Genomic DNA, 13,449 nt, shown 5'->3' with positions numbered 1-13,449 from the left:
TATCTCCAGGCACTGCCACGTCCACTATCCAGACTTTTTTGTCTTTCTTATCGACAATTGTTAAGTCTGGGGTGTTATGTTGCAGGTGCTTGTCTGTTTGAATTCTGAAGTCCCAGAGCAGTTTAATTTTATCATTTTCTATGACTTTCTCTATTTTATGATCCCACCAGTTTTTGCTTACAGGCAAATGATATTTTTTGCAGATCTTCCAATGCACCATTGTTGCTACTTTGTCATGCCGCTGCTTGTAATCAGTCTGTGCAATCTTCTTGCAACAGCTTACCAAGTGGTCCACTGTTTCTTCATTATTATTATTATTATTATTACTACTACTACTACTATTTCTATCTATTTATCTCTATATCTATATATCTATATCTATCTATATATATATATATATACACACACAGAGAGAGACACACAGAGAGACACACACAAACAGACACAGACACAGACACAGACACACACACACACACACACACACACACATAGCAGTGTCATCATTTCACCTTTTAAGGCCCATCCTTACCTGTAAACAAATCCACACATTAATACTTCGAGCTTTATTCTGAGAAGGCCACACCTGTTTGTCACCTAGTAACTATTTGTCATCAACAGCCCGTTTGGTATTTTCTTGCAAGGAGGACTCCTGTACAGAATTGGTTGGAAAGAAGAAAAAGGTTGACATTTTGTCTTGATGTAAAAGGAGTGGGGAGGACGGAGAAATTCACTATTAGTTTAAGAATTTGTCAGGGAAACCATGGAAACCATCACCAGCCATCCGGATCACATATTGGAGGAGATCCAGCATTACAATCTGAGGTTAAACAAATCTGTTCTGAAAGGGAATCATCAAGAGGGTGAGGAGATTATGGAATATCCATCCCAACTAACTCCGCTGCTTCTGGCTCTGGTCAAAACTCTTGGTCAACACTTGGAGTTCACAACTAAAGTTCTCCAGAATTCTTGCCAGTTGCTGAATATGGTCTATCATCAACGTGAGCAAGAGGGTTCCTGCACAGGCAAGTAATACCACATTTTGTCAACCAGGATTAGGGGTTCACTAGCTATGAATCAGTGTTCCTTGTTGAATGCGCCTATGAATCAAAGCTCCGGCTTCTGTTTTAAAGTTAAATATGTAAAATTAGATTCAATTGGTCTCCCAGATCCAGTGAAGAATAATAATAATAATAATAATAGTAATATAGAGTTGGAAGAGATCTTGGAGGTCTTCTAGTCCAACCCCCTGCTCAGGCAGGAAACCCTATACCATTTCAGACAAATGGCTGTCCAGTCTCTTCTTTAAAAATTCCAGTGTCGGAGCATTCACCACTTCTGGAGGCAGGTTGTTCCACTGGTGAATTGTTCTCACTGTCAGGAAGTTTCTCCTTAGCTTTAAGTTGTTTCTCTCCTTGATTATCCATCTGTTGCTTCTTGTCCTGCCTTCAGGGGCTTTGGAGACTAGCTTGACTCCCTCTTCTTTGGGGCAGCCCCTGAGATATTGGAAGACTGCTTTCATGTCCCCCCTCATCCTTCATTAAACAAGACATACCCAATTCCTGCAACTGTTCCTTATATGTTTTAGCCTCCAGTCCCCTGATCATCTTTGTTGCTCTTCTCTATACTCTTTCTAGAGTCTCAACATCTTTTTTACATCGTGGTGACCAATACTGGATGCAGTATTCCAAGTGTGGCCTTACCAAGGCCTTGTAAAGCGGTATTAATACTTCACCTGATCTTGATTCTATCCCTCCGTTAATGCAGCCCAGCACTGAGTTGGCTTTTTTGGCAGCTGCAGCACTGCTGGCTCATATTTAGGTGATTGTCCACTAGGACTCCGAGGTCCCTCTCACAGTTGCTACTATTAAGCCAGGTACCACCTATACTATACCTGCACATTTGGTTTTTCTTGCCTAAATGTAGACCCTTACTTTTTCCACCACTGAATCTAAATCACGTACATTTCCAGAGCTGTGTCTCCCATAAAAGATTTTTAAGAATGTGTTTCTTTCTCTTAACTTCAGCCTAGTTTTCAAAAAAAAAAAAAAAGCCATTTCTCCCTCTGCTTTATTTGTGGAATATATGCAGATGAGATGAGAAACCGTTAAAAACGTATAAAGCAATGTTTTAGCTAGGTAATTTCCTCAATCGGTTCCATGGCATAATATTGCGTTTGAAAATTCAAAATAAATGTCAAAAGGACTATTATCTCTGTAATCGGTTTGTAGTCCTATTCTCCCAGCTCTATTTCTGTCCGCAGATATTAGCAAGTAATCACAATTACAGTAATCTGGCTTCCTCGTTGGCTTTGCTTGTCAGAAGTAAAAAAAAAAATCTTTTCTATTCTATTCTATTCTATTCTACTCTTATTCTATATTCTAGCCATTCCATTATTCTATTCTATTCTATTCTATTCTATTCTATTCTATTCTATTCTATTCTATTCTATTCTATGCTATTCTATTCTATGCTATTCTATTCTATTCTATTCTATTCTATTCTATTCTATTCTACTCTTATTCTACTCTTATTCTATTCTACTCTTATTCTATATTCTAGCCATCCCATTATTCTATTCTATTCTACTCTACTCTACTCTACTCTACTTACTCTGCTCTATATTCTATTCTATTCTATTCTATTCTGTTCTGTTCTGTTCTGTTCTATTCTATTCTATTCTATTCTATTCTGTTCTATTCTATTCCTCCGTACCATTATTCTATTCTACTCTACTCTACTCTACTCTACTCTACTCTATTCTACTCTACTCTACTCTACTCTACTCTACTCTACTCTACTCTATTCTAACATTTGGTAGCTTATGTCTATATCCAGGGAGTCTGTTTTCAACAATGGCCAGCAGATGGCGCTGAAGGACATGAAACTTGCTTCAGTCTTTCCTTAGTCTTTAAACTTAATTACTCTAAGTCTTTAAACTTAATTCAGTCCTTCATTAGCAGGAATTAACGTAACAACTGCAGTGATTCACTTCACACAACTAGTAGCAAGAGAAGCAGTAAAAGGGGACAAAACTCATTTAACAGCCCATCTCACTTAAATTTGGGACTCCGTTGCTATGCTACCTTGAGGATTACCTGTATTCAAAATACCAGCCATCTGACTCATGCATTTATTAAAACTCTTGTCATTCTCGAGGATGGCCTGGTCCCAAATTTTATTTTCCTTCTCTAGGCAGAAACAATCTTCCAATATGCTTTCAAGAGATTCACCATTGTCTCACTTGCCTTTTTTTTTTTTTTTTTTTTTTACCCTTTTAATTTCCTGAAAACAAATTCCTTTACCTTGTGTTGGTTTCCTTTTCATGGTAAAATAAATCAGATTTTTTTTAAGGCATATGCAGACAGATTTCTATGGAGATTCTCAGTCCTGCAGATCATAGTTATCCCAAAGATGCTTTTTTACGAGGCAACTGGACTTTCTTGTTTTTCTTTGAAGACATTTCGCTTCTCATCCCAGAAGCTTCTTCAGCTCTGACTGAATGGGTGGGGAATGGAAGGGTTTATATTTATACTCCTTGCAGACCGCTGGTCATTTGCCTTCTTTTAGAGGGTCGTTGAGGCCACTTGGAGTTTTGTCTGTGTCCTCAGGGTTCAAGTGACCTCAATGACTCTCTAAAAGGAAGGCCTGACAGGAAGAAAGATGGCGGAGCTTCTTTTTACCTCAGCCCAAAGGTGCTTTTTCATGAGGTAACTGGACTTTCTTTCTTTTTCTTTGAAGATATTTCGTTTCTCATCCCAGAAGCTTCTTCAACTCTGATTGAATTGGTGGGGAATGGAACGGTTTATATTTATACTCCTTGCAGACCGCTGGTCATTTGCCTTCTTTTAGAGGGTCGTTGAGGCCACTTGGAGTTTTGTCTGTGTCCTCAGGGTCCAAGTGACCTCAATGACTCTCTAAAAGGAAGGCCTAACGGGAAGAAAGATGGTGGAGCTTCTTTTTACCTCAGCCCAAAGGTGCTTTTTCATGAGGTAACTGGACTTTCTTGTTTTCCTTTGAAGACATTTCGCTTCTCATCCCAGAAGCTTCTTCAGCTCGGACTGGATGGTGGGAAAACGGAAGGATTTATACTCCTTGCAGACAGCTAGTCATTTGCATTTTTAGAGAGTCATGGAGGCCACTTGGAGGCCTATCTGTGTCTTCAGGGTCACCTGACTGGTGCAAATGGGTGTGGAGCCTTCTTGGAGTTGCTGTGTGGTAGATGGAGATAGGTGATGTCGTATCCCTCCCCCTCTGTTGAGGAAGGGCCATTCAGTTTTGACCTAGATGGCCTCTTTGACCCCTCTTTCAAACCGGCGGTCCTCTCTGTCCAAAATGTGGACTTTGCTGTCTTCGAAAGAGCGGCCTTGGTCTTCTAAATGCAGATGGGCTGCTGAATCTTGTCCTGATGGCTTTGTTCTCCTCCTTCCATTCCTCCACCATCCAGTCAGAGTTGAAGAAGCATCTTGGATGAGATGGTCCACTTACCTCATGAAAAATCGTCCTTGGGATGCGGATTACCTTGGAAAGCTCCTAGCCCAGTGGTTTTCCACCTGTGGGTCGGGACCCCATTTGGGGTCGAACGACCATTTCATGGGAGTCACCAAACAACGCAGTCCACCATTTCCCCCCCCCCTTTTCCTTAGCTGTGCTATTCCCTTTTATTCTATTGGCTTTTGAAAGCCAATAGAATAGACTCTCTTGAATAGGGTCTAATTCTATTGGCTTTCCAAAGCCAATAGGAATTGTCCAGGCTGTCTCTGCCCTGCTGAGCCCGCCAAAAGTCCCATTCTGCAAACGGTGCTGCACCAGTTGAGTAGTCCTCGACTTACGACCGGTTGAGTAGTCCTCGACTTACGACCGGTTGGGGGTCGCGGCATTAAAAAGGTTGAGAACCACTGCCCTAACCAAACATTCATTCATGTTTTCAATATCTAGCGGCTTCATTATCTGTTGAGTCTTGAGGAGGAAGGACTTGGCAAACACCCAACTTTCTGAGAGACACTGAGGGAAAAGATTAGCATGTGGGAGACTTTCCAGAGGCTGTCAAAACATTTCTTACCTTTTAACTGCAAAGTGAAGGTTTGGGGGCTCAGCAGATTCTGCCTTGGTTGCAAATTCGGAGAAGAGAAAGGTAGTTTTCAGCCGTCCTGAAAGAGGCTTATTGTGGGATAGAGGGTCTTTCAAATGGGGCAGGAATGGACTTTGAACTTAGGGGCTTGGGATGGACTTGGAACTTGGGGGCCTGGAATGAACTTTGAATTTAGGGGCCTAAAATTATCAATGTCTCAGCTGCCGTCATCATGTGACGATGACAATAGAAGCTTTGAATCTATATCGTTGAATCTATATCGTTGCATCTGAGTTTCTTTCTTTCTTTCTTTCTTTCTTTCTTTCTTTCTTCTTTCCTTCGTTCCTTCCTTCCTCTTTCTCTTCTTTCCTTCCATCCTCTCTCTCTTCCTTCGTTCCTTCCTTCCTTTCTTCTTTCCTTCCTTCGTTCCTTCCTTTCTTTTTTCTTTCCTTCCTTTCCTTCATTCCTTCCTTTCTTCCTCTCTCCCTTCCTTCTTTTCCTTCCTTCCTCTCTCTCCCTTCCTTCCTTTCCTTCGTTCCTTCCTTTCTTCCTCTCTCTCTCCCTTCCTTCCTTCCTTCTTTCCTTCCATCCTCTCTCTCTTCCTTTGTTCCTTCCTTCCTTTCTTTCTTCTTTCCTTCCTTCGTTCCTTCCTTTCTTTTTTCTTTCCTTCCTTTCCTTCATTCCTTCCTTTCTTCCTCTCTCCCTTCCTTCCTTCTTTCTTTTCCTTCCTTCCTTCCTTCCTTCCTCTGTCTCTCTCTGTCTCTCTCTCTCTCTTTCATTCTTTCTTTCTTTCCCTTTTCATTCTCTCAGCTGGACATTTTGTTTTTTAAGGAGTTGCTCCTAAAAGGTCCTTGCTTTTGCTGTTGCAGAATGGGAGAGCCTAGCAAAGTGGCTTCAGGGATTAAACACCCAGCTGCTGCGTCTGGTTGAAGACCTTGGACGGTCCGGAAATGAGCTGCTGGGAATCAGCTCTGGAAAACCAGTTGATGTGCAACGCAGCCCTGATGGGTCCGGGAATGCTCAGAGCGATGGCGACAAGGAGGAACTGGATATGGCGTTACGCAGCTCTACGCATCAGCTCCCTTCTCTGCCTCCCTCTCTTCCTCTGTCGGAGGAAAACCAGTTGGTGGAACTGGAAAAGAGGGTTCCCTTTGAGGAAAAAGAACTAGAAAAGGAAGAGGAAGTGCTTCTAAGCAGTGAAAATCCCAATAAATCAGAAGAACTGTGTCTGGGGCCAAAGAATGACGGTGAAAAAGAGCCTTACTCAGCTGAGATAATCCACGAAAACCTCATTTCGGGAGACAGTGGGAAAAATATCATGGTGTCCCCAAATCCAGAAGAGGTCATTGCAGATCATCTTAAGAGGATGCCCACTCAAGAAACCAAGGCAGAAATCAAAGAAACCGTGGACGAGACAGAACGAGAGACTTGCAACCCGCTAAGGAAATCGGAGACTATAAATGAGGATTTCGATCAGAAGCGGAGGAATGATGGAACTGGCCAAAGCCTGGAAGAAAGTTCTGGAAGGCCAGAAGATTGGCAGGAAAGCCGCTCCATGGTCCCGTTGATTGACAAGCTGGAGGAAGAGAAGGATGCATACAGCAAAGAGTAAGAGGAAACAGTCATATGTTCGTCTAGCTCAGGGGTCTGCAAACTTGGCCCTTTTGTGACTCGTGGACCTCAACTCCCAGAATTCCTGAGCCAGCCATGCTGAGGGGAAAGGGAGAGGTTTCCAAGCTGAGCCATGCTGGCTCAGGAATTCTGGGAGTTGGAAGTCCACAAGTCATAAAAGAGCCAAGGTTGCCTACCCCTGCCTTGGGCTGTACATCCATAGGAAAAAAATAACATGGAAAGAGTACCATGGGTGAGGGATGTAACCTATTCTAGTATTTTTAATTGAGAAAAATCATTTTTTCTTAAAAAACAAAAAAAAAGTATGGGTTCAGCCCAGACTACTCGGGGGAGGGAGAGGTGAAAGAAAACTGCATCCATTTTTCCAAGATTTCTTAAACAAACCCCTAATATTTAGAAGCCCTAGCCGGACCACACAGCTGCAATTTAAGGCAGCCCATTAGCCTATTACTGTTCCATTAAAAAAAAAAAAACCAACAACAACAATTTGTCATTACCTGGAATAAAATCAATTTCCCTTTAACTATTTTGTACATTTATAAGGAAGCTGGGTAATTGGATTATATTTCATCCAGCTGATGCTTAACATTTTAATAGTGGTTTTTTTTCCCAGTGGCTTGCATTGCCAGTAGCTAGTACAGTTATTTATGCTCTTGCAGATAAGGCTGAAGAAAGGGGGAAAAAACCCACAATAATCACAGCAAAGGGTGACCCTTGCTTCTATAAACAATGCAGCTGGGGATGTCTATGTTTCTTTCTTGGTGAGCCTTCTTCAGCTCCGGGAAGTAAGTGATGCTATGAAGCCACACGAGGCACCACGTCCAAATCAGTCACCTCTCCATGAGGTCTACCTGTGATCCCACTGATTAAAAAGCTTAATGCAGTTTCTCATCTAGTAAGATAAGATAATCTTTATTGTCATTCTTTTTTACTGTGGGCACCACGGCACACATCAAAAATGAAATTGAGTTGCCTGCTCTCAAAGTGAAACTAATACATGACACACACCTAAAGATACTATGTATAGCATATGTACAGATCCACACCCCTACATATACATAACAATTAAATATTAAATACTGTCCATCTTGAATATCTAACGGAAGGAGGAAGCTTGAGAGTTCACAAGGTTGATGCTGTATGGAATGAAACTCTGGCTGAATCCGGATGTTCTGCTTCGGCTACCACGAAGTCTCCTCCCAGAAGGTAACAAGGAAAACAGGTCGTGAAGAGGATGTGTCGTGTCCCAGATGATCTTACGGACCCTGCTCAAGCAACGCTTCTGTGCTATGTCCTGGATGGGAGGGAGGGAGCTGCCAATGATCTTTTCAGCCATCCCCATCACTCTCTGCACCGCCTTCCTGTCTGAAGCATGGATGCCTCAAAACCAGTCACAGTTACAAATTATTCGAGGTGGCGCAGCAGTTAGAGTGCAGTGCTGCAGGCCACTTTAGCTGACTGTGTTCAGCAGGTCAGCGGTTCAAATCTCACCAGCTCAAGGTTGACTCAGCCTTCCATCCTTCCGGGGTAGGTAAAATGAGGACCCAGATTGTTGGGGGCAATGTAATATATATATACATTGCTTACTGGTGTACACCGCTTAGAGAGTGCTCGCACTTAAAGCGGTATATAAGTCTCATAAATAAATAAATAAATTCTACGGGTATGTCTAGTCTAACAAAGAGAAGGACTAGGGGTGACGTGATAGCAGTCTTATAGTATGTCTAGGAGATTCTCCGTTATCCAGGTCATGGTTGTCCCAAAGGTGCTTTTTCAGGAGGCAACTGGACTTTCTTGTTTTCCTTTGAAGACATTTCACTTCTCATCCCAGAAGCTTCTTCTGCTCTGACTCAAGGGTGGGGAGTGGAAGGATTTATACTCCTTGCAGAGAGCTGGTCATTTGCATTCTTTTAGAGAGTCGTTGAGGCCACCTGGAGGTTTATCCGTGTTATCAAACCTTGAGTGGCTGGCAGATGACTTGAAAGTCAGACTTTTACAGCTAAAAAAGCTTTGAAGCTATGTGAACGTTCCTTCTCCTTCAGTCAATGAGAGTGAAAAAAGAAGGAAGTCAACTCAGAATGAGCTCTGAACCTCTAAGCTTTTTTCTTAATATGTAGGAGAAATCAAAATATCTCATTAATTCCTCACAATGGTCTTCCACATTGCCACTACATTCTACAGCAGGGGTCCCCAACCGCCGGTCCATGGACCAGTACTGGGCCGTGCCATGCCAACAACCGGTCTGCACAAACAAGCAAAGCTCCATCCATGGAATGCAGGCAGCACATAAAACCACACCCCCTCCGGTCTGTGGAAAAAACTCCATGGAACCTGTCCCTGGTGTTCAAAAGGTTGGGGACCTCTGTTATACAGCACTGAGATTTTGGGCTGTCCATCTCATCCAAACGTGAGCCAAGCCTGACTGTCTTAGCATCTTACTCAGACAAGGAATGCTTTGGAGGTTCGCTTTGGGTGTGGAGCCCTCTTGGCTACAGGATGTTTTCTGTCCTGGGTCCCTTCATTTTGAAGACATGTGCAGGCCATTGGGGATGAGTCTCTGTTGTCTGAATCTCAAACCGACTGCAGGAACCATTTGTGCTTCAGCCTGAGATGCAGACAACACAGACGCATCCCCAACAGCCTGCGCCTGTAGTGAAGGGAGACAGGGCAGAAAACATCCTGCAGCCAAGAAAGCTCGAGGTGAGAGCCTCAACGACTCTCTAATAGAAGAATACAATAGAATATAGACCAGAGCAGAGCAGAGCAGAGCAGAGCAGAGTATAGAGTAGAGTAGAGTAGAATAGAATAGAATAGAATAGAATAGAATAGAATAGAATAGAATAGAATAGAATAGAATAGACACTATGGAAGAGAGTAATAGAATAGAATAGAATAGAATAGAATAGAATAGAATAGAATAGAATAGAATAGAATAGAATAGAATGGAATGGAATGGAATGGAATGGAATGGAATGGAATGGAATAGAATGTGGAATGTGGAATGTGGAATAGAATAGAATAGAATAGAACAGAACAGAATAGAATAGAATAGAATAGAATAGAATAGAATAGAATAGAATAGAATAGACAATATAGAAGAGAATAAAATAGACAATATGGAATAGAGTAATAGAATAGAATATAGAATCGAATAGAATAGAATAGAATAGAATAGAATAGAATAGAATAGAATAGAATAGAATAGAATAGAATAGAATAGAATAGAATAGAATAGAATAGACACTATGGAAAAGAGGAATAGAATAGAATATAGAATAGAATAGAATAGAATAGAATAGAATAGAATAGAATAGAATAGAATAGAATAGAATAGAATGTTCAATTTGTAACAATGAAAATACATCCTGCATATCAGATATTTACATTACGATTCATAACAGTAGCAAAATTACAGTTACGAAGTAGCAACAAAAATAATTTTATGGTTGGGGGTCACCACAACATGAGCAACTGTATTAAAGGGTCACGGCATTAGGAAGGTTGAGAACCCCTGCTCTAAAAGAAGGCAAATGACCAGCTGTCTGCAAGGAGTATAAATCCTTCCACTCCCCACCATCCCAGTCAGAGCTGAAGAAGCTTCTAGGATGAGAAGCAAAACGTCTTCAAAGAAAAACGAGAAAGTCCAGTTGCCTCCTGCGAAAAAAGCACCTTTGGGTCAGTCTTCCAGTAACTGAGGGTCTGTCTTAAGAAGAAGGAGTTGACCTAGTCTCCAAAGCAGCTGAGGCCCGGACAAGAAGCGATGGATGGAAGCTTACCAAGGAGAGATTCAACCTAGAAATAAGGAGATTTCCTAACGGTGAAAACTATTCACCAATGGAATGGTTTGCCTTAAGAAGCCTTGGATGCACCATCACTGGAGGTTTCCAAGAAGAGATTTAGGTAGCCATTTGTCCAGAATGGTATAGAGTCTCCACTTCAAGCAGGGGGTCAGACTAGAAGGCCTCAAGGTCCCTTCCAGTTGCGATTCTGTATTTTATCCATTGCTCTCTCTTTTTTTCTCTCACGAATGCTATTTCTTGGCTATAGATTTTTCACGAAAGCGAACGAACTGGGAGAAGCTGAACTGTCCTGTAGTGTTACAGCCCCTTGGGGTGTTCTCGAACGTCTCACAGTCACAGTGGTCAATGATTTAAGTCCCTTTGTGGTGAACGATGCCGAGGAACTGGTCAGCAACGTCATCTCTGCCGAGTGTTCATCGGTGGATCAACTAACGGCTTCTCCAATCAGCATCGCGATCCCGTTTGCTTCCCGTTACAGAGGAATGTACAAAGACATCATGGTGAAAGTGACTGACGTCAACTTCCAGTCCATTTATTTGACTCCTACCTCTTTGGAAGGACACCAAGGCAGCCAGAAGGTTAGTGAACTCGTTAAACCGATATCCTCCTTCAACCGTAGGGCAGAAGGAAATTTAAATCATGTTTTTTTTCTCTTTGACTTCATGCAGGGGTCAGCCGCTGTGGTGAAAACCAGCCAGCTTGGTCTCTTTGCGGCGGTTTCCTGCTTGAAGAAGGAAACATGGACCGTTCCAAGGAAAGGGATTTTGCGAAAGCTTCACATGGACCCCAGAATTTCATTTTCCTATCCATCGTCAACGTTCGGTTCTCGGGTGACGGTGGGCCTAAAGGTATTGCTGAAAAACGGTGGGCTGATTTCTTGGGCACGGGCACGTTTTTCACCCACCGTAATACATAAAACACATTTTAATTGGAAGAGATGTAGAATGAAATACGGTAGCTAATAATTCACACCCAGGATGACTTCCTTCTGTGAAAGGGAAAAAAAAATATGTGGCCTCTTGTAAATTGAATGATCTACTTTAAGGTCACCCGTTCAATCATTCTCATCAGTACTTTTGCATTGATCACATTGCCGTTTAAGAGCAGATTTCTATACAATCCTTCCTTCCTTCCTATTCTTTTCTTCCTTCCTTTTCCTTCCTTCTTCTCTCCCTTCCTCCCTTCCCCCTCCCTTCCTTCCTTTTCCTTTCTTCCCTTTCCTTCCTTCCTTCCTTCCTTCCCTTCCTTCCCTCTCTCCCTTCCTTTCTCAAAATCAACTTTCCTTCCTTCCTTCCTTCCTTCCTTCCTTCCTTCCTTCCTTCCTTCCTTCCTATTCTTTTCTTCCTTCCTTCCTATTCTTTCCTTCCTTCCTTTCCTTCCTTCCTCCCTCCCTTCCTTCCTTTTCCTTCCATCCTTCCCTCTCTCTCTTCCTTCCTTTCTCAAAATCAATTTTCCTTCCTTCCTTCCTTCCTTCCTTCTTTCCTTCCTTCTTATTCCTTCCTTCCTTCCTATTCCTTCCTTTTTCTTTCCTTCCTCCCTCCCTTCATTCCTTTTCCTTCCTTCCGTCCTTCCTTCCTTCCCTTCCTTCCCTCTGTCTCTTCCTTCCTTTCTCAAAATCAACTTTCCTTCCTTCCTTCTTTCCTTCCTTCCTTCCTTCCTATTCTTTCTTTCCTTCCTTCCTATTCCTTCCTATTCCTTCCTTTTCCTTCCTTGCTTCCTTCCTTCCTTCCTATTCCTTCATTCCTCCCTCCCTCCCCCCTCCCTTCCTTCCTTTTCCTTCCTTCCTTCCTTCCTTCCTTCCTTTTCCTTCCTTCCTTTCTTCCTTTCTATTCCTTCATTCCTCCCTCCTTCCCCCTCCCTTCCTTATTTTTCCTTCCTTCCTTCCTTCCTTCCTTCCTTCCTTCCTTCCTTCCCTTCTCTCTCTCCCTTCCTTTCTCAAAATCAACCTTCCTTCCTTCCTTCCTTTATCTGTTATCTATCACTCATCTATCTTGCCCATTTCATTTATCCATCTGTCCAATTTTGAGGCCACCTGACTCCTTAACAATTTTGGGAAGGTTGCAGATAAAGAGATAGAAAAGGCACAATCAAGACTCATAACCATTTTTCAAAACAAGCTCGCCACATGGGATGGGACGTTACGCAAGATCTGCAGGACGAGGGACTCATTCTGCCCATTTAGGGATTCCAGCCACCGTTCAAAAAAGAATTTTAAAAGTGATTTTTAATAGATTGCTTCTCATCTTTGTTTATAGTATTGCAAATGCTCAAAGGAGTTTTTTTTACATGAAAAAACAGAGACTGTTGTTCAGTTCGTCCCTGGGTGGCAGCAATAGCTTATGAAAGAGACTAGCAACATACTCATTTTGGAATGTCTGTTATTCGGTTTAGTTCCTGTATGAATTCTCTTTCTTCTCCTTTATGAGATTAAATTATTTTATTTATTTATTTATTTTAAAAAGATATCTTGTCTCCCCTGTTGAAAAGGAACAGGTACTCCTGCATGTTATTCATGTTCCTTTAGGCCCACAGAGCAAGATACATTTTTGTTAAAGTCAAGATAATAATTAGTGAGTGGAATGGAAGCTGTGGGTGCTCCAACACTGAACGTTTTCAAGAAGACACTAGACAGACAGACTAGGGTCTCCTGCTTGAGCAGGGGGTTGGACTAGAAGGCCTCCAAGGTCCCTTCCAGCTCTATTATTCTGTTATTTCAGAAAGACCATATTCTGCCACAGAGAACAGAACAGAACAGAATAGAATACAGGACTGAAGAATAGAATAGAATAGAATAGAATAGAATAGAATAGAATAGAATAGAATAGAATAGAATAGAATAGAATAGAATAGAATAGAATAGAATAGAATAAATATAGAATAAATATAGAATAGAATAGAATAGAATAGAATAGAATAGAATAGAATAGAATAGAATAGAATAGAATAGAA

The 13,449-nt window shown here is 41.8% G+C and overlaps 1 protein-coding gene across 3 annotated transcripts in view; it reads left to right on the top strand.

Annotated features, from left to right (window-relative positions):
- DTHD1 (death domain containing 1) overlaps positions 1-13,449 on the top strand; it is a 39,990-nt gene that overhangs the window by 4,766 nt on the left and 21,775 nt on the right. Inside the window, exons 1-4 of one of the 3 annotated variants that reach the window (XM_039347630.1) lie at positions 553-1,022; positions 5,938-6,676; positions 10,748-11,078; positions 11,169-11,348. In XM_039347630.1, coding sequence (XP_039203564.1) covers positions 761-1,022; positions 5,938-6,676; positions 10,748-11,078; positions 11,169-11,348 — 1,512 coding nt within the window. In that variant the 5' untranslated portion in view covers positions 553-760. Of the gene's footprint in view, positions 1-552; positions 1,023-5,937; positions 6,677-10,747; positions 11,079-11,168; positions 11,349-13,449 lie in introns of those variants that run through there. The other 2 variants (XM_039347638.1, XM_039347646.1) reach the window with 2 other exon arrangements.

The sequence above is a fragment of the Crotalus tigris genome, unplaced genomic scaffold, assembly GCF_016545835.1.
Source record: "Crotalus tigris isolate CLP2741 ecotype Arizona unplaced genomic scaffold, ASM1654583v1 scf7180000017559.9942113025:1136094, whole genome shotgun sequence".
In the NCBI taxonomy this organism is placed as follows: Eukaryota; Metazoa; Chordata; class Lepidosauria; order Squamata; family Viperidae; genus Crotalus; species Crotalus tigris.
Note: the sequence above shows the minus strand (reverse complement) of the source record. Positions and strands in the feature narration are given on the sequence as shown.